Raw genomic sequence first — 25,976 nt, forward strand, 5'->3', positions numbered from 1 at the left:
TCCCAAGATTCAGTTCCCTCGCTTCTTTCAAGTGTCACAATGTTCTCCACATGGAATGGAACAATCAAATCATCTATCGTGTTCTAATGAGATCAACAGCAAACGAGGTCACATGCTAACCACTCTAATCCATCATATGAAGCAGCTAATGAATCCACGAATCAAATTACAACATCATCATCGGCTCTCTCATTTCGAAAACCAAACTCAATTCCACAGTCCACACAAAGAGGAAAGATGCTTGATTGATGGCACTTACATTTTATACATAAGACAGACGCCCCTCAGGGTGGGGAACTTGTTCAGCCCATAGCGTATTTCTGAGTCCAGCTTCTAGCGGTGGACTCGTACTTTGCCCTGTCAGTCTTGTACATGTGCGCTATTTCTGGCACCAGCGGGTCGTCCGGGTTTGGGTCTGTCAACAACGAGCATATCGATAGCAATACCTGAATCACAATACATCATACACACTTTTCAATCTGTTTGAAATGTCAAGACTCAAGACACAGAAAGCTTTGATGAAATGATAAAAAGTGGAGAAAGGGGTACTTGACTTTCAGAAATTTACATCTATGCCTAAGCCTAATGTCAGTTGCATATACCCATAGATATATATTTTATTAAGAGGTAGTAAACCCACCTTTGATATTGTCAAGGCAGGGCTCCACTGCTCTTTCAAAATATCAAGGCAAATGCTGCCATTGCTGTTGATGTTTGGATGGAAAACTTTGGTCCTAAATGCTACCTGCGGGACAAGTAGCATTTGCAACACAGATTGCTTTTGCTCGTAGAAAAGAAGGTGCCCTCTAGTCGAATTTGAATCGTAACAAATAAAATGACACAATTACATACCTTGGGAGGTTTGAATGGATAATCAGGGGGGAAGTGTATGGTAACTAAGAAGACACCCCCTGCATAAGGGCTATCAGTGGGACCCATAATTGTTGCTTGCCAATGGAACATGTCCTCAGCGACAGGCCCTGCAATTGCATACATTAACTAGGTTATGACAACACCACTCGTTTGATAGCATGACATCCGGGCAACTAACAAAGGCGCCTCCCCGAGCAACATCCGGCTCGTCATAATAACACCTAGAGAAATTCTGTCCACACTACTCAACAGTCTAATGAACGACACATGCAGAAACAATCGATGTTATTCTGCCACATGTCCACAGAAAACTTTATACAGCCGCCCCGAGCTGAGAAACGCATCATGCGATGATGAATTGACTCAGTAATCTATCCAATGGCCCGACAGAGACCAAGTAAAACAAGAATCAAGCTACTCCTTCGAATATTGACGAAGTTTCAAGGTCTAAACTTGGACGAATTTAAAAGCTTTCAAGCATACAATTCTAGAAGTCACCACCGATATGTTAAGTGTGCTAAAACGAGGCTGGACATTTCCCGGGACAACATAACAAAGAGCAAGTTCCAAGCATTAAGCAAGGTAACTAATTTGCTAAGAACAAAACAGCGACATGAATCCACGTCCAAAGAAGGGTTTTTTCCTGTATCCCTGATGCCTAGATCACCACCCTCAACAACATGACACGGATCGGAAGCCCTAACTTCTAATTCCGCACAAAGGACCCAGGCTAATGATCTGAATTGGTTATCAACGACCGAAATACCGTTTTTTATTTCAGACGGAAGACAACCCAAACTCGTTCTTTGATGAACGAGCGAAATGCTTCAGATTAACAAGTTAACAACAAAATCAAACACGGAAAAGGACAAAGAAAATTCATCGATCTGATCAGAACATTGCCAAATTGATCACGTCAGACAAACAACTAAGAGAGAGAGAGAGAGAACCCGAGAAGACGAAAAAGAAAAAGGAGAAGGGAGATCTCACCGGCGCTGCAAGATGTAGGAGGATCTTTCTGGAGATCCTTAAGCTCCTTGAGGATCCGCTTCGACGCCATGGACACAGCTTGTCCGGCGAGAGAGAGAGAGATCTGAAAAGAAGAGATGAGGTTTGTGTCGGGGTGCAATGCGTGGAGGCGACGCGGAAGGGAAATACCAGTTTGGTAATTTCGTGGAAATAGAGGGGCCATTTAGTTTTGGATTGGTTGTCCAAATTGACTATTTTCTTTTCTTTTTTTTGGTAATGAATTGACTATTTTCTTCTCCCAAACTAAACCGTTTATTATTATTATTAACTGTGAGTATGATGATGATAACATACAATCTGTCGGTGTGAATTAGCAAAAGAAAAAAAAAATACACACACAAACCGTCGTAAAAAGCTGAAATTATGTCGTGTTGCCGCGTGGCCGTCACCGGGTGAACAAGTATTGGAATCCTGGGACTCACCAATTTAAAATCAAAGATTACATAAAAGAAAACATCATTAAATGGCGGAGGGTTGAAGTCGTTATCAACTCTAATACACGCTCGACGAAGTGACGAGAGTTCCGGCATTAAATATAAAATGTCTCTCGATCTCCCCCGTATCAGCTAAGTTTGCCTAAAGAAGGGGAAGGGGGCAGAGTCCCACACCTTCCCATTAATGTTTTACATCGATTATTGCAGCACAATGCACACCTTTTTACCTTGCAGTCTAAAAATTCCCTGAAGGCATCATCAGAGGTTAATTAGATTATCGGAATCCCCCACCTCCCGACAACGAGCAGAGAGAGAAGCCGGTTCTGGTCAGCTAGCAGCCACAGGATGGCTCAAGTCCACGAGTTGATGTTTCACCTTCTTCGAGGTCTTCTCATATGTTGTCTCCCCTCCTGATCCACCTCCTTCGTTGTTTTCAACTCTAGATATAAGGTTCTCTGTCTTTCCCCTCCCCTCCGCTGCTCCCAGTTTTTCCTGCATCGCCACCAAAAGCCTTCACTTAAAAGCCCTGCCCTGACTTGTGTAAGTAGGACGTATAACACAATCAACAGACGGTACCAGTAACTCTTCCTTCTCCAACCGTAGTTTCTCTGACTTCTCATTTAGCAAGTTCAGCTCCGACCTTAGTGTCATGTTCTCTGTTGCTAGTGAGTCAACTTTACGGGCTAGTTCTTCCGCCTCCGCCTACATTAAGAATCCGATTAACTGGTTGGCTTAGTTAAAACCTCAACCCATACGAATAATGCAAAACTGGGACTTCAGCTTCCATCACAAGTTTAGACAATACAAAAAAGAAGTACACAACCGCATAAACTTTTGGACTATAGATATGCATTATGTTCACCTGCTTTCTCAACCTTGACCTCCTCGCAGATTCTCTGTTGGATTGTTTCCTCCTCTCCCGCTTCTTCTCCTTTTAGGTACGCACAAAAAAAAAAGATGCATGTGAGGACAGCACAAAAACAAACCAAATCTAGCACTATATTTGGATAACAAATCTGTTAAGGCAATAGTTCGTTTGAAGACTGAAGTGGATGTCCTGAAGATCACAACTTGAAGCAGAGAATAACAATGACAACTCTAGTTACAACACCTGTAACCATACTTCGGGGGGTATGACTGTGCAAGGCTGTATGGCTCCATTCATGCCAGAAGAACCTTGGAGCTCTAATGATGTGTGCATAACAGGACGCACCATAGTGGCTGTGGGTTTTCCATTCATCGACTCTCTGGTAGAAAGTGGGTTCACCTGTGTCGGAGGCCCTCCATCTATAGGTGTATGAAACAAGATGGAGCAACCACATTTCCAAAATATTGTCATAACTAGAAGAATATTCATACTTGTATCTGACACACACGGCATGGCTGAGAAAGAGTAAGAAACATATGCACACAAAATGACTAGGAGTAATCATAATATTATATAGTCTTAACATTCTGTCGGAGAAAATGGTGTTGAGCAAAAATTGTAGTTCATCAAGATACAAAAGTAGGAGAAGAAATACCCATTGCCGATGTTCCTTCTAGGCTCCTTTTCCTTTTGGATTGTTCACCCTGCAAAGTGTACATCCATTAATACATCACAACAAAAATAATTGATACATAAAAAACTGGCTTGCAGGAGGGAGGAGTAATCCATACCCCAGTTGTATTGCTATAACTTCCATTGCTAGAACCTTCGTTCTCTGAGCTATTGACATAGGAAACAAGTCTGGTGGTTAGACAAGGAAGTCAAACGACCAAGTTCCAAGAACGAAGGGATCGGACGAATTGTCAAACCTCTGGGAAGTCCTAGGTTCATCTTGTTCAGACCTCTCAACTTTGTCATTGCCTACTGACATTGCAAGTCCATCAAATTCTTTCAATTTCTTCATGAACCCTTGATCTGTATTCCCTGGAGTTTTTTTTGGAGTATCCATGCTCAAAGGAGCTGTTGCCTGCAAACCCATTCAAGCTCACATCTACCATATGCTTTGGAGAGAGTCCACATAACAAACATATGAAGACAATAACTTACAGCAGGCGCAGGTGAAGCTTGGACAGTTGGACCTTGCGTCTGCATCAAAATGAAACGACAGAAATACAGAATCAGGAAAAAGAACTAGTTCACCAAAACCCGTACATACTTTTTTAAATATATAAAAAAAAGACTCAGGTTAGTGATTGTATGAGGTTGTTGTCAAGTGAACTGACTCTAGGGGAGGTAAAAGACCGAACAAGAAAAGGGATGAGTACCATAGGAATCCCAGGATGAGCATAAACTCCACCAGGAGGGCAAAATGCTGGATATGGTGCCCCATAAGGTGCCATCATCGGCTGTAAGAGTTAAACAACAGTCACACTCAATACATGACAGATGAACATGTAATTACCATACATCTATTTGAGAAGGTTCAGTTGAGTACCGATGGAGGGGCCCAGATATAAGGCGGTGGGGCATGACCCGGTGCCACGGTTGAGTTGTAATACGGAGGAATGACAACTCTAGGGCCATAATATGCCTGCAGATGAAACCAGTAAATGAACAGTGTACTGGTAAACGCAAACAGGAAAGGAAAAAGTAAGACCAAAGAAGCCAACCTGCATCGCTCCCCAATCAGGATACACATGAACATTGCTCTGCTCCTGTGATTAGAAAGGCATATGTGTCTATCAGACTCAGATACACCATCGCTACTAACCCCACAAGCTTTGGTTTATTCTAAAGCTAAAACTAAAAGCTTAGCTTTAAAAAAAAAAACTAAAAGCTTAGGAACATAGCATCTTCAAAACTTACAGGTGCAGATGGCGATGATTTCTCAGACTTTGAGGACTTTCCTTCTTCATTGCTACCCATGTCTCAGTGCAAAAGGGAACTGAAAAGCCTCTCGAGTAGTTTTCTTGCCCTAAAACCAAATCGCTGTGACTTTGCCAGAAACTACCGGGAAGAGATAGAGCAAAACAAACACAAACTCTGTCAGATTTTCCAAACTCGGTCAGATATCTACTTTCCGACACGTAAGCAGAGATCGAGACGCCATAAAATTCTTTTGTTGGGCATAAATCTACCAGTTAATTACTCAACTAAGGTCGGATCTTACGATTTTGACCATCAAACAGAATAAAGATGTCGGAGCAAAAAAAAAATCAAACAGATCCATATAAGTATTCAGTCTCTCGTGTAGTAACTATCAAATTTAGAGAATTATTTCATTTTTCTTCCGGTTTCATTCTGCTTCCTCAATCTAACGACTGGAGTTTTCCCTATGCAAAACACCACTTGCACCGCAACTGTGCTATAGCTATTTCCCTCTTCAATTTCATTCCTCTCAAACTTTCTGAGGAAACAAACAGAAAGCAACACACCGGAGACGGATAATTTGAATTCTCGAATTCATTGCTCCATCGAAACCAAACTCGTTCGGTAGAATCAGACGTACCTTCGATATGAAGAACTCCGCGCCGCAGGATTTTGCCAAGAAAATTAGTAATTTAACCTAACAATTCCTAGTCAAAAACGAAGAACAAGTTCAAGATGAAGCTCTATTTCTCTCGTTGATTTCTCCAGAAACGGTTTCTTTGTGCAGGCGAGAGCCCGTTAGGGAGAGGGAGAGGAGAATGAGAGAGAGAGGGGGGGGGAGCGCCAAGGTTGATGACCACGTCACCGGACACGTGTCAAAATCAGAAGGGCTTGTAGGAACGACGCATATACTGTGGCCTGCCGAGCTGGCCACCGAGATCTGCGCTGGACCGTTTGAGTTAATTCATTAAGATATGGCTCCATCGGCTCGCATACGTGGTTCAATCTAAACCGTCCGTTGGTAAGTCCACCATCTTATGTGGTGTTTACTTTTCACCTCTTCTGTTTTTTGTAACATTTAACTGTAATGCATAACTAATTATTTAATTAGGCTTTTTTTTTCTTCTTTACCTCAAAATTAATTATACGTTTTTCCTTATATCTGAATTTTTTTTAACCAATAAATATGTATTTGCAGGTTTCGTTTTATAGAAATTTTCAACTAAATTCGGAGCCGAACTGGTAAATAATTACCGGAGGTAAATTCGGTAGATGATCAACAAATCTTTGTCTCGAACTGCTATAGGAATCTAAAATCTTGGCCGTCCGTTTTTTTATGCTGATTCAAATCCACTTTCCCAAGTCATCTCATGAGAGGCCCACGTGTACGCCACCGTCCAGAAATACAATTAACATCGACGGTTGATATCTATTACATCTGACGGTTATGAATCAGCCACGCCATTACGAATCACCCGGAATCTAATGCCAACGAAGCATTAATTTTATGAAATGCAAACCAAAAGATTCAAGTTTGTCCTCAATTAGCAATAAGACTATTCTCGATATTTGTTCCAACAGAAATAAATAGTAATATTCTATTGGACGTGTAAATGTAAATAAAACAATTTGCATTTTGTTTCCCAGCCTTTATAAATATTAAACTGAACTATAATAAACGCTTGTATGGAATAATACAAGAAAAAAGGAAATATTTTATTTTTATGTTCACAACAGGAATAAATAATTTTTCAAAAAACTAGGACTATTATTTCAACGTGTGTTAGAATAAAAATGAAATATTTACCTATCAATTTTGCATACTGCACGGATACAATCAATAAAATTAGATTATTATTAGAAGCATAGCATGACTTTTCTACCATGTATTAAAAAACGTCAAAATAAAAAAAAAAGGGAGAGTGGTCCCCACCACATTGGTCCTGAGGCTGACGTGTCGCACTCAGGGATGACAGCATTATGGGCCCATGGACAAGGTGGGATTCGTAGCCAGCTCACATTGTCACGGTCACCGGGTGTGGTGTGGCCTTTGCATGTGTCGCCACGTCGGATTCCCCGCGTGCTGGCCCAACCTTTCCTAGCCTTTGGTGCACCAAAACTATTTACATCAATTAACTCATTCTCATTCGGTAATTATTAATTAGAGCCTGTATGAATATATAATATTTTATAATGATATGAAACAGAGCCCAATAAGATGGTTCTTTTGATCTTTTTTTTTGGGTAATTTAGTTGGTGGAAAACTATTGTCTTGACGAAGTAGAAGTGGTCCAAATAAGTGTACCACATCTCTAAACGCATCATCCGCCTGGTGCGATTGTTATTTAAAATCAAAGAACGTAGCCGGGCAATATCCGACAAGGTGACGTGTCGTCGAGGCGACTTGCAAGTGGGACCCGGTTGACGTGGACTTTAAGGTAAGATCTTTGAGATTGGATCCGATAAAGACATAAACTGAAATATCGTATATGCCCTCGAGGGTGTTACGTAATAACGGTTGAACCTTGAGGGGGGGGGGAGATTACGATGATGCCCACCACCAACCAAAGCCCAAACAAGTTTATAAGTATGGGCTAACTGGGAAGTAGAGAGGCTTTATCTTGTCTATATTTGGGCCTACTTTCTCTGGCACTTAAAAAAAAAGGTTTTAAAAAAATGTAATTTTAATAAGTTTTCCGAACAAATTTTATTAATTAGAAAACTTGGTTTTTATGGGAAATTGACAAATGAAGTAAGGATTCATGTCCAAAAGGTAAACTCTATCATCCGCGTCACCCGTGAAGATAAGAACAAATTTTAACCGTACATGATATTTGGATTCGAACATATATATGGTTAGGAATTCATGTAGGGATGTATACAAGCGATTGTATTTTTCTGTATTTGCTAAATCAAAATCATACGCATTTCAATAAACACACACACTGAGTCACTGAAACACGTAAGGATCCGACAAAAGTGTATTCACAACACCGACAAATCTCTCTCCCTCGCACTATTCACTTATCAAAACCCAAATCCAGGAGCTCTTCTTCTTCTGAACTTTTTTTTTTTTTTTTTGCAGATCTTTAAGGAGATGGGTCTGGGTTTAAACAGGGGAATTCCCAGTTTGCTGAAAATATCATGCATGGTTATTGTCGTAATGATTTCGTCAGAATTGGCAGATTCGAAGTGTGAAATCGAAGGAATATTCAATTTCGGAGATTCGAATTCGGACACGGGAGGATTCTGGGCAGCATTCCCGGCTCAAACGGGGCCATGGGGATCCACCTTTTTCAAGAAACCGGCCGGCCGTGCCTCCGACGGCCGCCTCGTCATCGATTTCTTGGGTAATGCCAATGCCGCAGTCACAACTCATAGGCACAAGCAATGTTTTTTAGTCTATGTATGCATGTTTATTGGGTTGGCACGTTATATTATCAGCTCAAGCATTGGGGATGCCGTTTATAAGCCCGTACCTTCAATCGATCGGATCGGACTATAGACACGGTGCCAACTTCGCAACGTTAGCCTCTACTGTCCTTTTGCCCAACACTTCCCTGTTTGTCTCCGGAATCAGTCCCTTCTCCCTCGCGATCCAACTCAACCAAATGAAAGATTTCCACGTCAAAGCCCACCCTCATCCTCATTCATCGGGATCCAGTATCCTTCCTCCGCCCGACATTTTCGGAAAATCCATTTACATGTTCTACATTGGTCAGAACGATTTCACTTCCAATTTAGCAGCCATTGGTGTCGAGGCTGTCCGGCAATTCCTTCCCCAAGTCATCGCCCAGATCGCTTCTACCATTACGGTAACATATACACACACACATGTATAGTAGCTTATAACCCATGATTTATGTTAGCTTTGGAATATAGGAGATATATGGGATAGGGGGGCGAACGTTTATGGTGATGAACCTAGCACCGGTGGGATGTTATCCGGCGATATTGACCACATTCCGTCATAACCATTCCGATGTAGATGCGTACGGCTGCTTGATCTCCGTGAATAACGCCGTTGATTACTATAACAGTCTACTCCAGCAAGCCCTGGCAGATTCTAGAGCTCGGCTCGCGAATTCTACTATCGTCTATTTGGACACTAACAAGATCCTCCTCGACCTCTTTCGACACCCTAAATCCTACGGTATGTTCTCTCAAAATGTTCAATTCTGTTGTGTGTGGATGTTCTTGATTTTTTAGCCTTTTGTAATGCCCATGTAAGAGTTTGGTAGTCTAGTAATTTTTTGTAGTATTTAGCTGTTTGGTAGGGCCTTGTATGGTTTAGGTTAAAGCATGTGTTGAAGGGTCGTTCTAGTTGGAAATCTCCCCCGGTTAAGCTCGATTCTACTTCATTCACATAACCGGTCGGTTAACCGCTTGTCCATCTGTGGTATCCTTAACCGGACTCTTTTTTTTTGTCTCCCTTCAAAGGCATGCAACATGGCACAAGAGCTTGCTGTGGGCACGGCGGCGGTCCGTACAACTACGACCCGAGACTCTTCTGCGGCACGACCAAAGTCATCGATGGTCGGTCCATGACGGCCTCAGCCTGTACGGATCCCTACAACTACGTCAGTTACGACGGAATCCACGCCACCGAGGCCGCAAACCGCCACATCTCCGCTGCCATTATCGACGGCTCGATCTCTCACCCTCCGTTTGCCCTCTCTCATCTCTGTCGTATTCACAGCTTTCCCTGAAAATGAGTCTGTACTGTACCAACGGATGTGACGAATTAAAACGTTTTATTATGAGTTGTTAGATTTATGGGGGATTCTTTAAATTGCAATAATTAATCTTTATTTATATTTGTCTTGGTCTAACCCTGATTTATCCGCATTTGATACTGTTATTGACATTCACATACACCCATTAGCATACGTACGTGTGTTTAAAATATGTTCGTGTGCGTCCAATAATAAATGCGACTGCTATTGGGGCGACGGTCCAAACGAATATCGATTTGTTTTTAGATACACTTATATCACATACGTGATTATTTCAATTGCTCACTATCTTGGCATTAAGACAAAACTGAAGTATATTTATATCCGTCTTATGGGAATCAAAAAGTAAACTTTACAGATCGATTATTCTCTTAATCATTTTATTCTTATTTATTTAAATTATAAAATAATAAATAGTTAGTTTAGTGGTATTTTTCTCGTCACATTTTCATGCGCTCGAACTTGTAAAATATCGACTTTAATATAAAGTCAAGGGAATTGCTGTCTTTTTCTCTGTCGTATGTGGAGTATCTTATATCATATGGATATTTTATAAATTGAATATTACGAGGCCGAAACAATGAATATAATACTAGATTGTTAGGGAATTGAATTGAATATATGAACACTTCGTTTTTGTTTGACTAAACCCATTAATTATTGCTCAACACAAACACTCTATATCCATTTCAAACATGGATTATAATTTTTTTTTTATTAAAATATACTCGATTTCACATTTATATAGAGGTATCGAACGGTTATATTTCGGCAAATTTATTCCTATTCTACTTGGATACCGACATTGCATGTTAAAGTCTTATGAACTCTTGTCTTTTTTTTTTTGGGTAAATTGTAATATATATACAAACACTGGCACACATAATCAAATACTTATTTTTACGAAAACATTTCTGTTTTCATGGTATACTTACGAGAATATTTTTATGGGAGCAGGGAGATAACATAACAAATGTCAAATAGTTTTCACCCTGAGTGTAAATAAACCGAAAGAAACAAATTTGGAAGAAAAAAAAAAACACTGTGCATTGAAATGGAACTAGAACAAGAGATCACCAAAAAAGAAAAGAAAAAACTAAAGAGGAAACGAGGAATTAATCTGTCGGAAGATGAAGATGATGATGTTCAAGAGAAGGCTGGGTTCTGGCCATTGCCGCAGTCGGCATTCTGCTCCGACCAATCCAGACATATCCAATGGCTTCGCTCTTCTCCGATTCTCTCTCCATCTCTCTCATCTTCTTCTTCCTCACTAACTTCGCCGCCATAACCGCTACCACCGTAACCACAACGAATATTCCGGCAGCCACCAACGCCAACCACCACCACTTCAGCTTCAGTGCTCTCTTCTCCTGTTTCTGATTGGGAATCACCAGTGCGAAACGCCCAGAGGAGCTCCTAGTGGCACACTCGTAATTCCCAGTCAGGTTGCTGAACTCTATCGACCCGTTGTTGTTGTTGCTCTTTTCATCGACAAAGGCGACGCATCTGATCGAATTCTCGTCCTTTCCGATGTGGGTAACGTCCGAATCGAAGCGAATCGAGATTACATCGTTGTCCACGATTGAAAAATTCAATTTTTCGTCTCCCATATCATTCGGGTTCGTCGCGTCATAGGCGCTGAACCCAACAACCGGCGAAACAAATGAATAACCTGCCACCCGGAAGTATCTGGACGACGAGTTCCCGAAATTCTCGTACAACAGAGCTATTCTCTTCGCGTACGGCGTCGTTTTAACCAACGGAGGGATGAAGAAATGGCTAAAGTTTGCTCCTTTTCTCCAGAACATGCTGTTTCGGACCGTAACAACCGAAGCTTCGACGCCGGAGAGATTCGCCGGAAGTGTGATCTTGTACAGAGAGCCTGTATGTGGTCTCGGATTCGTACGAGCGGCATACGTACGGATCAGATCGTCCAAATCCTGATCGTTGGCGCAGTGAATGGTCACGGATGATAAAGAGATTGCGCAGAAGATGATAATGAGACTGAGATTCGAATGGTAAGATCCCATTGGGGAGATTCAAGGACGACCCAAATGAGTTTTCTTCGTCTCCATCTACGTTTCAGTATCTGCTGAAGGGAAAGCGATGAACTTGGTCGGAGGATGTGAACGAGAATTCAGAAAAATTAGGGATCCGAGAAATGAACCAGATTGATCCTTATAATGAGGCCGAAGCATCAAAGGGAAGCGCCATTAATCATGAAGAGAGAAGGGAGATCCCGAACGAATCAGACAACAGAGAGAGATTGGGGATTGTGAGCTGTATAAGAGAGTGGAGAGGTCACAGATGCTTATATATATATAAATATGTATATATACGCACACACAAAGGCATGTATCATTAATAAAATGTGGAACAGCTGCATGAAGATGGATCTGATGAATGCGTGTTGTTTATGGTTAACTAAAGCAATGGGGAAGTTGAAAGACGGTATTATACTCGTAAGCTGTGCCCTAACGCCGAGTTTTCCGAACCGTTATTTTAATATACAAATTGTATAAATAAATAATTTTCTTGCTTTAATTTGAGTAAAAAGGGATATTTATCTGTGAATTATCAGATTTATTGAGAATCTTGAAAACTGGCATGATGTTGTTGATGTAAATAAATTCTCAAGTAGTAGATTTATTGAGTAAATAAATTACGGAATAATAAGAAGAGGGTAATGTTTAAGAAGTTTTACGATTTTTTAAACGAGAAATATTGAGTATTAGTTAGTGGTTGAAAATGCCAACGAAGTGTACGGTGGGAGACCCATCACTCTATTCAGCGGCTTCTTTATTTATTTCTTCACCCAATTCGTTTTTTAAAATCATTAATTTGTTTATTCAACCATTTTTTAAATTATAATTATGTTTCCTTTTTTTTAAAAAAAGAATTTTTTTACTTGAATTATAGAGAAAAAAGAAAAAGGGTATGGGCTTACTGGGCCGTGGCCACAGGCTCCAAATGGGCCAACAGGATGTGAAACGTTTTAAGATAAGAGCATTGACCAATCAAAGCACAAGGATTGTCCACGTGTCAGAAGGCGATGATCTTTTTTTCTTCCTTTTTTTTTGATAACGGTAAATTTTGCCGATGATCTTTAGTAGAAAGGACTGAGAAAATCGTCGGAGAAAGTCCAGGAAGAATTAGACGAGAGGCGAAGAGGGACAATTTCTCGGCGCGCTTCCATGGCGATAACAGCAGCAGCATCGTCCTCCATGTCCGTGATGGTTCCACCTGTCGCTGCCGTACCGTACCTGCCTCCGCGATCTTTCAGCCGATCGTCTTTCGCTGCTCCGGCGAAGCTTGTTTCAGGTGAGCCATTTTTTCTGGGAATCTCTGTTTCGAATGCGGAGAAATGTAAAATGTCATGTTTCAAAATATAGCTTCCAAAGATTATGGAGCTAGTCGGCCTCGGCTACACAGGGTGGTTCGTCTACAGATACATGGCCAAACCTCTTAATAACTTAAATTGTATTTTGCTTTCTCCCATGGGATCTTTAAGAAGTGATATTTGCAGAACCTCCAAATGAGAGTTTTTGTTAATTGTGACAGTCAAGCAGAAAGGAACTTGCAGAGGATATAGAGTCCCTGAAGAAGAAAATTGCGGGAGAGGCTTCTGTATCCTTATCCTGTAATACATTCTCTCTGTTCTCTTGTTCATATCTGAAAACTCTCTAAATGTATTCGAGACGAACAAACCCAGAGATAGTTCCAGAAAATATAATTGAATTTTCCAGAGACTGAACACGTACTTTAGGATGACGTCAGCCTTGCCGTCCTGGAAATCATCCAAACCTTCTTGTGTGACGCACCGACCGCTCCTCAGCATCCGCCCTCTCTCTTCCGGTTATCCTTTCTGTAGGGGCCGCTCACGTGGAGAGACTCACACACAACTCTAAATAGATTTCTCATGGCAGTATAAAAATCAGAGAATTGGATTCAGATGGAAAACCAAAACTCCAGCGAGAAAGAAAGTCAGTTTGGAGGGAGTCTCAAGGTCCTCCCTCCTCTACATGGAAAAATAACCCAGAGAACTTCCAAGGGCAAAACCGGCCAATGATTGATCTATAGGCCTATATATCATGGTGTAGCAAGCATCTGAATTTCCGTTCATCTTCCACAGAGAACTCTAACGGCTACCGCCGGATGGTGAGCTCAGCCCGGAGATGGAGAACGCCATTGATGAAGTAGAGACATTCCTCTGACATGAAGGCTGTCCATGGAATTGCGAACAGGTTCCTGTAGCCTACCGCTTTCCCCCCTGTGAACTTGTAATTCCCTTTGTATTTGCTCACAAACTCCTCCGTCGGTTTCGATCTTGCTGCGAACTCATAGTCCACTGTGAAACTCACCGACCCTTTTTCTTGCATCCCAAGAAACAGCCCAAAGCAGTGGAACGAGTTCTGCTGGTCCATGTTGCAATGAGCCGACAGGAAGAACCCTTGTCCCCCGAGGTGGAATGCCTGCGAATATATCCGACCCGCTGGGTATAGGTTCGAGCATTCTTCTCGTTTTAAGTCCAGGTAAACTACGCACTGAGGGCGCGGAGCTTCAAATTCCAGAACTTTCACGGGTCGGTATCTGTAGGCTCGTTCTACAAACCTGTGGTTCAGAGAGGCGGGTTCTTCAGCAGCTAGAATGCGCTGACGGTGCGGGGCCTCTGCTTTGAAGAAGAGAGCTTCAAGGACAAGCTTGGACGCGACCTCGGTGTCAAAGTCGTTTGAGGTCAGTACTTTCTTGAGTTTTCGGCATGTCATGTGCGGGAAGCGGATGAAGCGGGCCAGACGGGAGCCAAGGATTTCTTGGCGTTCTTCTAAGACAGGGTAATGCGACCTCGCCCATTTCAATACAAAATCGTATACAATATCTTCAGATGCTATTTGGAGTTCATCACTGGACAATATTGCCTCAATACCGGCTAAAGGCAAGGCCATCACCTCCTCCGGAAACCTGTCCAAAAATCTAGAAACATGTGAATAAATTATGGACAATTTTCGGTTTCTTTACCCCTTTTGTGGTAGTCAAGTCAAGGAAGCAAGAATGTACCTAGATATGTCCCTGTAGCGAGACGAGAGAAATTTCTTTGCAGCATCCGTCAAAGGCCGAACTGCTTCTGCCATTAACACGCTTGAGGGAAGGTCCAGATAAAGCAATGCAGACTCAGGTGTCATGGACATATTTCGCAACAGACGGCTGCAATACCTCATGCACGAAGCAACCTCGAACTTGTCGGCAGCCATTAGTACATCGAGCAAAGCAGGGGCCGTCGTGATGGACAGTGAGTTACTATACATGAAATTCAAGAGCTCCATTAAAGCAGCTTCCTCTGAAAAGACACAACATGGAAAACAAGAGAACTACTTATTCTGATGATATCACCACAGCGAATCGAATACAGCAGAGACATAGAAATGTGAGAATACCGGAAGCATCGATTCTCAAGGTTACATGTCTTTGCTCTGACTCTCGCATGCCATTAGAGAACAGCTGAAAAGAAAGAAACATGTTAGAGAATAAGACGTCTCCCACAGAGCAGATATTTAACAAAAGCAATTTTGCAGAAAAGCACACACACACTACCTTGTAGAAAAAAGGGCTTTTGGCTGCCAAAATTGGAGAGCTGATATGCAGTTCTTTAACTCTGACAAATGTGGAACTATCCATCCCCCAGTTCGACTCATTGTCTGATGCACGTTCGTTCAACCAAATCAACGCATGCTCATCAGGACCAAATCCAACTAGAAATGCAATACCTGATTGCGATTCTTCAACAATTGCCATATCATCTCCATGCTCGTTGTCTTCGCCTCCACAATCATCCGTTTCAGGCTGGTCGCCTTTCATATCCGGCTCTGTGGCAAGGTCGAAGGCTGAAAATTGTATCACGATTATCACCAAAGATGACATTGTAAAAAACATATTCTAAGAAGACGGGAAGGGCTATGGTGCAGACAAAACAAAGTTGTGATCAAACTGAAACCAATTTTCCTAAATTCCAGAGACAAACAAATGATAAATTCTGTCCCTCCTCTAAAGTCTGCTGTCCCTCGGTTCCTCGTCAGCCGGACATCAGATTAAACCAAGAACCAAGAAATCTCAAGCAATCACAAATCTGAAATCACTGCTATGAATGCAAGGTTTTATCGACAATCAACAAAAATCTCAGGGGGTGAAAAGGGAAAAAAGGCCTCAAACCGTGATCGTCCTTCTTGACATCTTCTCGCCTGCGCTTGCGATCCCTCACCCAATCGACGATGCTACAGCTCCCTAACTCACCGGCGTCGGTCCTGAGTTCCGAAGTCGAAGGCTCGCCACCGGAGATCTCGATCCGGAGGAGACGGTCGGAGAAATTGACGTCGTTGAAAGCGAAACGGAAATCTCCGTCGTTGGCAGAAGTTGAGAGGGAGGGATCGGAGTCCATGACCATGGTGGGGTGGGAATTGGAATCGTTCATGAAGAAAAGAGTCCGTCCAGACGCGCCTCTCTCTTCCTCACGCCGCGACGATGAAGAAGAGGGAAGACGAAGATGGAGGAGCAGGGGAAAGGAAACAAGGAGAAAGAAGAACGGGAGATCTGAGGGAAGAGGTTAAAGAGGTAAATGAAGCAAATTTAAAAGAGAGCCATTTGTTCCTTATTGAACCGTTCAACGTTTCCTCTTCAACCGCGCTCCCACACACACGCTCATGTGCGTGTGTGTGTATATATATATATATATATATATATATATATATATATGTGTAATTTAAAAATAATTTTTTCCTTAAATAAAATATTCACATACACGCACACATGCAGATCCAAATTGCATTTGACAGATATTCTGGATATATATTTAGAAATTCCGGATATTCAGATTTTCACCTTGGCTTTTCCATTTTCATCACATGTCTCTAGATTTTTTATTTTTTTTTGTAAACTGTATGTAGACGATTACAATTGTCAAATATGAAGACGACAATGAATATTAAAATAATAAATACGTCCCATTAAAAACAAATGAATGGCAGTACTAAATAATACCCAACAAACACGAACGACCATGACAAGCTAATCAAATATTAAATTGACATGTACAATAACGATAAGCTTAGGTCAGTTTGAAGATCATCAATGCGTCAAATAACATATTTTAAATAAAATGACGAGGGTCCTTGGGAATTGATCGGTCTAAAAAGGACAACAACAGAAGCCCAGTATTCGGACAAAGTCCAAGACGTGTCTTTGGCAATTGGCATGCGCGCGCACACAAACAACATTTCCATATGAAGTTAGTTCAGCCACAATCGTCTGAAAATTATTATTCATATCATTAAAAATGCATTGAGCTGGTCAACCCACCATCATTTTCCAATCTAATCCGCGTCATTTTTTTCTTCTTCCAATCTCCGTGAAACATTACACATACACAAATAATAAGTTTGGGAAATGAACAGTCCAAGGAAAAGGCAAGAAGTGTTAGTGAAGAAGGGAGAAGAGACAAAACACACATTCGGATGTCAATGTCTTCACAATCACAAACAAACAGACCTGATTCTGCTACATATACATACATAATACATATATATATATAGAGAGAGAGAGTATAATATCGGTTAAGAAGAGGAGAGGGAAGAAGGGTCGTCGTCAGGGAGGAAGATCTGAGAGACGAAGTCGAGAAAGCGGGAAGAGTAAACCTTGGGATGGACGGCGGAGATGGACTTGGAGTCATGCTGTATGGATTTGTAACAATGCTCGATCCGTTTCCTCACTCCATAGCTTTGGAAAGTGTCGATTATTCCGAGGTACAGCACCACTTCGTACCATTCCTCCGTCCCTTTTATTTTCTTCCCCCTCCCTCCCCCTGTTTCCATCCTTTTTGCCCTTGCTCCTATCTTCATCCCAAAGTTTGTGCTCGACCCGCTTCATCATCAGCATCATCATCATCATCATCATCACAACCATGCATGACTCATGCTCATCTATATATATATATACCTATACAACAGTTTTACCTGTTGAAGAAAGCCTCACTGAGTGTTGATTTGGGAGGCTTTTTCATTTGCGGGGAATCAGCACATTCTATCACCACTGGAGTTGAGTTTATGCTCGCCATAGATTTTATAGAGATTGAACTCTCACTGTCCATCGAATCTGCAAGAATGAACGACTGGCACGGTCATACATATATATATATAGGAAAAAAAATGTAATTAACGAATAAGACTGTCCAAGTTGTCCCACATATTGGGCCATGCAAACGCATTAAGGGTAGTATTGGGGGGTAATTCACCTCTACTAGGAGTGCATGAATACATTGTAGAAGATCTGTCTGGAGAGTTGGAAGCCGTCTTCATAAACAATGAGCTAAAGCTATCGAGAGACTCTGCAATATATCAAGACAATTCTATGGTACATACCAATGTCTTGTCCGATACCACTGTCCTAAAATACATTCAAATTCAACCAAACAGAATGAATATTAGGAGGAAAATATACCTCGAGGTGAAGAGCTGTCGTACACGGGGCTTAATTCGTCAAGTGAACCTGCAGCATGGTTTCTAGAGGACTTTGGTCACATAATAAAGCCAATAATCATTTTGTAAACTTCAGGTTGTTACCTTTAACTGTAAACGCTCCGACCAATGTCATTGAAGAAGAAAGAAAAAGACAAACCTGGACATGAGCCTTTTACTTGCACGCCAAGCATCAAGCTATAATCCATTATGCCCTCCGCTTCCAAAAGTTCACAATCTAGTTTCGCTTGCCTGCAATGGCAAGAATTGAATGAACGCTTAGACAGTCAATGAAAAGGAGTATAGTGCCAAAGCAATAATTTCTTATCATCTGCTCTGGTCTTGAATCAAGGATGGTTCAAAGATTTCTGATAAAGGGAGACTAGAATTGAATAAGGGCGAGGAAAGTCACTTGATGAGCCGACGTCTGGTCAATGGATCCACGTAGAAACAAAAATCCAGGTCTATATCCTTCAATATGGTTTTCTCTCTCACTTTAATCTTCTTTGATGTTCTGCCTAGAGGTGAACCTTTCAGATCGTAGACCTTGCTCATGAAGACATCCGACTGCAGTACGTTTGACATGACAACAAAATATGTCTGCTCGCGTAGAAACAGAAACAGAAAAAAAAACAGTTCAAGTGACAGCTCCAAGCGTAAAACACCATATCGTAAGTTTCTGGTAAAATGGATGCAACAGCGTTTTTACCTTAACACCTCCAACAGGCTTCACGAAATGAGCACCATAAATCTTGGACAACAGCGTTGACCTGTATTTCTGAACATGGTGGTAATAATTGGGCAGCATCTCTAGTATTACCTACATCAAATGATTTGTCCCCTGAGAGATCCATATCACAGAAGGCATCAAATGCAGAAACTACACCGAAACAATGTCTCACTCCATCGATCAATAGAATATGATATGAATTTCCCTGACTACAAAAGAAGTACCAGCCAGATTCTCGAAGAACCATGGCGAGAGTAATGTATACAGAAATGCAATCCTGCCCGACAGAAAAAGAGGTCCATAACCCATCTCTGACACAATGACAATCCAATACCTTAATTTCAGATTTCCGGAGAATCTTGATGAGAAACCGGTCATCCTCGGAGAGGAGAAACATTTTGCCAACTTTTCCAGAAGAAAGCTTCCTCAGGGTCTCATCATTACAGATTGAGTGCGTGTACTCGTCATGATCAATATCTTCAAGTTGCTGTATAAGTCTGAAAGAAAGAAACCAAGCCAACGCCATAAGCTTAGAAACTTTTCTCGGGTATGATTAGTGTAAGAGAAAGGGGGAAAGGGGAATACCTGAAGCCAGTTGGACAATAGTCCTTCCATTCGAAATCGGTGACAGTGCCGGGAGGAAGGTGCTTAACGTGCTTTGAAGAGTACTGAATCCTGTTCTTTTCAGTGGCTCTAACGTCTTGGGAAGATATCTCCTTCGCACATGGCGCCATCTGTACCGATTCCTGTACATGAAGATTATGCATCTTTATACATGTATAGAACCGTATATACTGTTGCTTCTATATATGCGGGTTTTACACATTCATGGAACTCATTGAATCGTCTCCCCCAATGAACTCAAACCATGGGAGCCACTGAAACGCGCAAATCAAAGAAACAAATAAAAACAACTAAGCTCGAGAGAATTCCTAACAACACGAAGAAAGAAAGATGACCTAGAACCACCCATGATTTCTTCAAAAATCATCACTAAAAAGAAAAGAAGAAGACAAAATCGAAGGTTACCTGCTTCACGACCTGCGATTCCAATGGAAGATTCAAAAAAGAAAAAAGAAAAAACAAGAGAGAGAGAGAAAATTTGGAAAAGACGAAGATCAAATCGAAGAATTAGAGGCTTTTAAAAGAAGCCCCAGTTTTTTTGGCGGAACGGAAACAAAGAAGTGACGGTTTTGCCTAATTTGGTTAAGGGAAAATTGTTTCTCTTCTTCAAGTCACGCGTAAACCCTTTTTTTAGCAAAGATTTTAAAACTGTTTTCTAATTAAATTCTTCACACAAGGGCTTGAATTAGTAGTAGTCTTGTCTCTTTTTTACAATGAAGAACTAACCGAATGTTAGAACCTAAGAATAAGAATGGAATGACCACCCAAAAAAAAAATTATCTCCCAAAAAATGAAACGCTTTCTTTTCGAGCCTAGGCAATTCCGGCCACCACCGGATCATCATCGGGCGGCGGCTTCACGAACTTCCCGATGGCTTTCTGGCGACCGCCTTTACGTCTTCTCCGGTCGAGCTTATCCTTACTTCTCCTCTTCCTCTCCTCTTTCTCTTCGTTCCTTCTCTGCCTCTCTTTCTCCAAAGAACCTTTCCAGACGATCTCACCCGTCCACGGCCAAAGCCAGTGGCCCATCCCACCGTCAGAATCAGCCTCCTCGGCAAGATCCTCGTCCATGGACTTAAGGGTAGCGTAATCGAACCATTTGACCCACATGTGACCAAGCCTGCTCCTCTGCAGGTGCTGCTCCTTCATCAGACCCGTCTCCGGCTCCACGTACACCATTCTCCTCGCACTGTGGTATGCCCATACGTTCACCAGAAGCTCCATCAACCTCGAATAGCAATGCTTGTCCTGCCAAAAAGAAACCCAATGCATTCCATCGCTTCAAATATATCTTCATGACAATTTTTCAGCAATCCTTTGATCAGAACCATATCTAAACAAAACCTCGAACCATATTGTTAATTGGGTTAAGTTACTTTACTACTACTCGACCTGAATCTGACACAAACAATACTCATCAGGTCAAAATGCTGACTTTTGTGAGTTGGATTGAGGATCCTTAGGTGAAAGGTACCATCTTTAAGTTAGAAAAAGAGGAAAAGGTTACTAACTTTGGTTAAACTCAGATAGCACCGCCCTGTCTTGTGATGCTCTTCGTATATCTGTGCATCCAACGAATCCACAAACATCCTGCAAAAGGAGAGAAACACCATTACTAAATCCGAAATTAATTATGGTAATCAAAATTGGGGTATGAGAAACAAGAGAAATATGCAGTAAGTACCTGGAGAACATGATGAACTCCAAGAAAGACCTCGTCGGCAAGGCATAACTATGCATGACAGACCAAGTATCCCCATCCTCAGGCATTGGTGGCAATGAATCCAAATGCTTCACACCATACATTTTCTTCAGAGTTTCGTTGAAAGCAAATCTTGATTCACACCCGGGAGATTTTTTAACAAAAGTTGTCAGATATCCAAGTTCAGAGTCTCAAAAATATACCATATGTTACAAGTTCATAGGTGTTTTTTACCTGCAGTTTCCAGCATTTATGGCATCACAGAATGACCAAAAGGGTTTCTGTAAAGGATTTCTTGGATCTTTGTCCATACGAACCCAGAAGTAGAGGGCATCCCCATGTTTCCGTGCTTGAATGGCGTGTAGTATTGCATCCTCAGCAGTCTTGGATAAAGAAGCCTGTTTCAGGGCTCAGAGTTACATTCACATAACTGCAAACTCCCCACAATCAAATATAGTTACCAAAAAAAAAATTGTCGCTAGGATAAGGTTTTTGTTTAAACCAAAACTATACCTTCCTGGCAGTTGCTCTCCAGGACTGAAACCCTATCCATGCATTCTTGTGTAAACGGTCAATCCTGTTTGAAATTGAAAAAAATGCACCGAATTCACCAAGAGCATCCCGGTAGTACGGGTCGTCAAGAAGTGGCAAACGTGTTGCTGCATCGAGATCATCCATCCTCGGCCTTCGCCCTTTTGTTGACTGCAGAAGAAGAGTGCATTCATTTAACTACAGCTGAGAAAACACTACATGATTAGATATTAGAATGCACTCACCAAGCCGACCCCGCGATAGAGAGAATACTGATGGAGAAAAGGCCAGGTTCCTTCACCATAATAAGGTTCATAAATGCATAGAGGTTGACCTGTCCTTAATAGCTCCCCTTCTTCCCTCTCATGCAGATCATTCTTACTCCGGTCTGCCCTTTTAGCATTTTTGTATACTTCCTCCCATGTTCCATGATACTGTGACGCTCTGTCTTTAAGCTGTATGCACATTGAGTGAATTAATTTAGCATGAGAGACAAATAGCGATGAGAACGGGACTTCCAGAACATGAGTCTGTAACACTTACCTCTTCCTCTTCCCTCCTCTTTCTAGTATTCATCATCTGAAGATGTCTCTCTTCCTCCCAAATCTCATAGACAAATGAGTCATCGTTAACAGCCCCGAATTTTATATTGCTTCCGGAGGTGCGATTCCACTGTTCCTCAACCTTCACTAAAAACTCATAACTTCTAGCAGTTCTATTTCCATGCGATATGTTCAAGAAAGCTTCAAATGCACCCCATTGCCATTCATCTCTCAGTTTGGGAGAAATTTCTTTGACATTCTTAGGGAAGGCGACTTCTGAAGAAAACTTGAGAACATTCTCAATAAGAGTTGCATACCCTTCTATGGTTTCTCGAGCCATCATGTTCCTAACAGTGGTTTTTCCCATTAAGGCAATATTCTGAGCCATGGGAGATATTTTCCCTTTTGATATCACTTCAAGCACTATCTGTGTTAGAGCCTTCAAATTCTCCTTGGGGAAAAGATAGCCATTCACCCTGTCATCAACCTATTTGTTATTTCCAATATAGTCAGTAAACAGCTGAGTGAACAATAAACAAGTAAAATAGAATATGAGTAATTGGATAGGGAGGTTACATATTTCCGAATGTTGGGGAGGTCTGGTGCAACTATCGGTTTCCCCAAGGACATGGCTTTCATCAAAATTTCTGGGAGAGATGGCTCTTCAAGAAATGATCCGTATAAAACAAGATCAGAAGCCCCAAGAATCTCATCGACATTCCTGTCAATGCTGATATGCTTCACAACATCTTTTGGATACGTCAAGTTTTGGGCAATCGTCTAATAAGTAAAGACAAATCGAAGATAGAAAATCAGCGATACCATAATAACAAGCTTCAAAAGCCAAGTACCAGTTGACAAATAGCATAGCAGAAACTACTATACCTCAACGGCTATGCTATAGTTGGAAGCTGAATGTCCACCTAAAACTACGATTTTGAGGTGGGAATTATTGTAACTCTGACGGGAAGAATCTGAAAATAGCGGTAGCAGCGCTTGCAGAACCAAGGCGTGTTCCAGCCATAAACCCCTGTACAAGAACTGACTACCCACGACAGCAATGGCTATTTCGTCTTTTTGTGGACTCTCTAAATTATTCTTCCATGCTTCTGCAGGAGATCCAGGGATCACATAAAAGTTCCCAGCATCAAACTCAGAGTAAAGAATCTGCAAGAAAAAGGAACAGAAAAAAAGTAGAGCAGAAAATAATTAATTGAGAGAAATTACTCCAGAAAGGCTAATTCCGGGATTAGTTGTGCAGAAAGCACAAATTACTAACGAAGTAAACGTGTTTCACAGCAACTTTCGTAATGAAAAAAATTAAATATTACCGGAAGGAGGTAATTTTGGAAAACTACAACAGAAGCCCGGCTGAAAATCTTTCGCCAGTCGTTGAGAAGATCGGTCTGCCCTGTCGAGTTGTACCATCTTGACCGAACAGCAAGAGTTTTCTCATTGATGACCCAAATGAGAGGCAAAGATTTGAAAGGTTCTTGCAAGACACTGTTGCAAAATAACTAGAGTGAACTGAGGAAAAGTCCACGAGCAATACATAAATATAATATCTAATATCAAAACTAAGAACCATACAACACAATTATTTACAATGTCAAACTCCTTGATAATAATCATACCAAGAAAGCATACTCCTAGCTTCGAGAGAGTTCACAATTATGCCATCGTAGCTGCATAATCAAAACAAGAAAATGATGTATGGTCAGATATTATCACATTGACCAAGTCCAAGGCAGCCAAATTACAACCAATCATAAAAAAAAATTATTTGATCATACGAAATCAACATAGTAGATTCATTCTAGAGGCTATTAATCGTTTAACATCAGAATAATTTCATGGTTAACTAATTCAACATTATCCAAGCATGTGGAGCATACGATAGCCAGTCGATGACACAATTTGATGAGTGATAACTCTCAAGTATCGTGACCGGAACACCTAATTGCTGCCAAATGCCTCGCACAGGACCATCTTCAAGCGAGTAAACCTGCCAAAAAACAAGTTTGACCAATGTCATACTGACGAGTACCGCAAGGAAGAAGAAATAAATCTATACCTCGATCGCATAGCCGGTTTCTTGCAGCGCCTTGGAGACAGTCACCATTAACAGCTGTTGTGGATCAGCTAACAAATCGGCAAAAACCTTCAGACAAGAATTTCCTCGTATGAAATGAAATCTCAACAAAAGCATCCGAGCATAATGGTTCAAGGCATAACAAGCAATGCAGCATCTTGGAAACAAGTATCAATCAAAATTTCATTGATTCAGGAAAAATGAGGCTGAATTTTGTTACTGACCAGAGCCAAATTCGGCTTCCTGAATCCGAAACGTTGCAGAGTAGCATTGACAGAAGACGAAGAGAAGTTCAAACTATTGGTCTCTCTTTGGAATTTCAACAAAAGCTTGTAGGGCTCAAACCTAACATCCTCACCGAAATCCAAGAAACCTTTCTCCTTGAAAACCACCAAATCCGGCGGCAAAATCTCCTTGTTTCTCCACGGTATGTCCGATTTATCGACCACCAGTCCCGGCAAAAACATCTGGAACAGCACAACGAAGAAGAAGAATACCGCCACAGTACAAATCCATTGGAGGTAATCGAGCTTCTTCAAGAGGAAGAATCTCGAGAGCTTCGACCTGTTTCTCTGCAGAAATGGGAGTTGCCTTTCTGATCTTGCTGCCCTTCCGTTCTCTCTCTTCGGCGGAATCCCAGATTCCAGAGAACCCATTCTACGTTCTCATGAAAAAATCGAAATTACATGCGAATCCGGCGACAAGAGGGAATCTCGAACAAAACCCACCAAAATCTCAGCAGAAACAAGAAACCTTAGATGCTACTCACGAGCAATCCAGTACGAGTGTGAAGACCCCCCCCCCCCCCAAAACACTCTAACCCAGCAGAAGCAATCCAATCTCGAACACGATCCACCTTCTTGGATAGAAACCCAACGAAAAAGCCCCACGGAGATTACAGATTCCGAAGGACAGCACCCGAAGCGAGTGCGGTTTTCAGATGTGACGAAGACCAGAGAGAGAGAGAGAGAGTAAATATTTGGTGTAGCCGGCGACGTAGGTATTCGCCAATGGAATATTCAAGACGACTTGAGAGAGAGAGAGAGAGAGATTTCGGGGATCAAGATTCAGACTCGAGAAAGGTAAAAACGAGAAATCTGTGATTGCAGCTGAAGACTACGAGTACCATTTTCGCCCCTGGCGTCAAATTCGTTTTCTTTTTTCGTCTTCTTATTTTCCTTTTCTCTCCAATCACCTTTTAATATTTTTGGGAACATTTTTCACTTTTTCCGGTGACATAAATGTTTTTTTTCTTATGTTTTAAATATATCTCTAATATCCAATTAGATTTTTTAAGGATACATATATTTTAAAGATTCTTTATACATATTGAATTTAGATTTATAACGCATTGACTATTGTTAAATTTTTATGGGTTATTATAAA

General features: G+C 41.4%; 7 protein-coding genes and 2 long non-coding RNA genes across 15 annotated transcripts; 3 read left to right on the forward strand and 6 right to left on the reverse strand.

Annotated features, from left to right (window-relative positions):
- Positions 1-56: 56 nt before the first annotated feature.
- Positions 57-25,637, reverse strand: LOC104801388 (ubiquitin-conjugating enzyme E2-17 kDa). Its single transcript, XM_010524639.2, has 5 exons — positions 25,622-25,637; positions 1,864-1,963; positions 853-980; positions 641-745; positions 57-446 (listed from the first exon to the last, which is right to left on the reverse strand). Exons 2-5 carry the CDS (start codon positions 1,931-1,933, stop codon positions 303-305), a joined length of 447 nt encoding a protein of 148 aa, XP_010522941.1. The 5' UTR covers positions 1,934-1,963; positions 25,622-25,637; the 3' UTR covers positions 57-302.
- On the reverse strand, positions 2,328-5,931 carry LOC104801386 (G-box-binding factor 2). 3 transcript variants are annotated; one of them, XM_010524638.2, is made up of 13 exons: positions 5,774-5,931; positions 5,131-5,271; positions 4,935-4,979; positions 4,760-4,855; positions 4,590-4,670; positions 4,372-4,410; positions 4,134-4,291; positions 3,996-4,044; positions 3,860-3,908; positions 3,460-3,623; positions 3,199-3,267; positions 2,913-3,038; positions 2,328-2,828 (listed from the first exon to the last, which is right to left on the reverse strand). In XM_010524638.2, exons 2-13 carry the CDS (start codon positions 5,188-5,190, stop codon positions 2,664-2,666), a joined length of 1,101 nt encoding a protein of 366 aa, XP_010522940.1. In that variant the 5' UTR covers positions 5,191-5,271; positions 5,774-5,931; the 3' UTR covers positions 2,328-2,663. The 3 variants fall into 3 exon arrangements, with proteins under 3 accessions (XP_010522940.1, XP_019056519.1, XP_010522939.1); XM_019200974.1 differs by having other exon boundaries at positions 3,448-3,623; positions 5,131-5,239; positions 5,774-5,930; XM_010524637.1 differs by having other exon boundaries at positions 3,448-3,623; positions 5,774-5,929.
- On the forward strand, positions 6,075-6,687 carry LOC104801385. Its single transcript, XR_769880.1, has 2 exons — positions 6,075-6,154; positions 6,332-6,687. It is a non-coding gene; the product is annotated as an uncharacterized LOC104801385 (long non-coding RNA).
- Positions 8,015-9,952, forward strand: LOC104801384 (GDSL esterase/lipase At4g01130). Its single transcript, XM_010524635.2, has 5 exons — positions 8,015-8,112; positions 8,219-8,483; positions 8,578-8,948; positions 9,016-9,286; positions 9,574-9,952. Exons 2-5 carry the CDS (start codon positions 8,231-8,233, stop codon positions 9,840-9,842), a joined length of 1,164 nt encoding a protein of 387 aa, XP_010522937.1. The 5' UTR covers positions 8,015-8,112; positions 8,219-8,230; the 3' UTR covers positions 9,843-9,952.
- On the reverse strand, positions 10,832-12,275 carry LOC104801383. Its single transcript, XM_010524634.2, has one exon. The coding sequence runs from the start codon at positions 11,897-11,899 to the stop codon at positions 10,985-10,987; it is 915 nt and encodes a 304-aa protein (XP_010522936.1). The 5' UTR covers positions 11,900-12,275; the 3' UTR covers positions 10,832-10,984.
- On the reverse strand, positions 12,940-16,484 carry LOC104801381 (BTB/POZ domain-containing protein POB1). 4 transcript variants are annotated; one of them, XR_769878.2, is made up of 7 exons: positions 16,074-16,481; positions 15,632-15,748; positions 15,459-15,562; positions 15,302-15,365; positions 14,925-15,204; positions 13,631-14,840; positions 12,940-13,214 (listed from the first exon to the last, which is right to left on the reverse strand). XR_769878.2 is itself a non-coding variant. In XM_010524633.2 (6 exons), the coding sequence occupies exons 1-6, from the start codon at positions 16,330-16,332 to the stop codon at positions 14,015-14,017; spliced, it is 1,632 nt and encodes a 543-aa protein (XP_010522935.1). In that variant the 5' UTR covers positions 16,333-16,484; the 3' UTR covers positions 13,232-14,014. The 4 variants fall into 4 exon arrangements, 3 of the variants coding, with proteins under 3 accessions (XP_010522935.1, XP_010522933.1, XP_010522934.1); XM_010524633.2 differs by lacking the exon at positions 12,940-13,214 and having other exon boundaries at positions 13,232-14,840; positions 15,632-15,730; positions 16,074-16,484; XM_010524631.2 differs by lacking the exon at positions 12,940-13,214 and having other exon boundaries at positions 13,232-14,840.
- On the forward strand, positions 13,098-13,614 carry LOC104801382. The gene is made up of 2 exons (XR_769879.1): positions 13,098-13,190; positions 13,431-13,614. It is a non-coding gene; the product is annotated as an uncharacterized LOC104801382 (long non-coding RNA).
- LOC104801380 (phosphatidylinositol 4-phosphate 5-kinase 10-like) lies at positions 17,292-20,270 on the reverse strand. Of its 2 annotated transcripts, XM_010524629.1 has the most exons (11): positions 20,130-20,270; positions 19,923-19,978; positions 19,686-19,846; positions 19,435-19,597; positions 19,080-19,190; positions 18,783-18,970; positions 18,531-18,622; positions 18,354-18,401; positions 18,148-18,240; positions 17,870-18,008; positions 17,292-17,777 (listed from the first exon to the last, which is right to left on the reverse strand). In XM_010524629.1, the coding sequence occupies exons 3-11, from the start codon at positions 19,832-19,834 to the stop codon at positions 17,471-17,473; spliced, it is 1,290 nt and encodes a 429-aa protein (XP_010522931.1). In that variant the 5' UTR covers positions 19,835-19,846; positions 19,923-19,978; positions 20,130-20,270; the 3' UTR covers positions 17,292-17,470. The 2 variants fall into 2 exon arrangements, with proteins under 2 accessions (XP_010522931.1, XP_010522930.1); XM_010524628.2 differs by lacking the exon at positions 19,923-19,978.
- Positions 20,387-25,385, reverse strand: LOC104801379. The gene is made up of 14 exons (XM_010524627.1): positions 24,815-25,385; positions 24,573-24,659; positions 24,394-24,503; positions 24,133-24,183; positions 23,830-24,001; positions 23,384-23,665; positions 23,075-23,278; positions 22,500-22,985; positions 22,202-22,411; positions 21,939-22,127; positions 21,660-21,823; positions 21,408-21,557; positions 21,235-21,313; positions 20,387-20,971 (listed from the first exon to the last, which is right to left on the reverse strand). Exons 1-14 carry the CDS (start codon positions 25,244-25,246, stop codon positions 20,537-20,539), a joined length of 3,051 nt encoding a protein of 1,016 aa, XP_010522929.1. The 5' UTR covers positions 25,247-25,385; the 3' UTR covers positions 20,387-20,536.
- Positions 25,638-25,976: the final 339 nt, after the last annotated feature.

The sequence above is a fragment of the Tarenaya hassleriana genome, unplaced genomic scaffold, assembly GCF_000463585.1.
Source record: "Tarenaya hassleriana unplaced genomic scaffold, ASM46358v1 Cleome7, whole genome shotgun sequence".
Taxonomy (NCBI): Eukaryota; Viridiplantae; Streptophyta; class Magnoliopsida; order Brassicales; family Cleomaceae; genus Tarenaya; species Tarenaya hassleriana.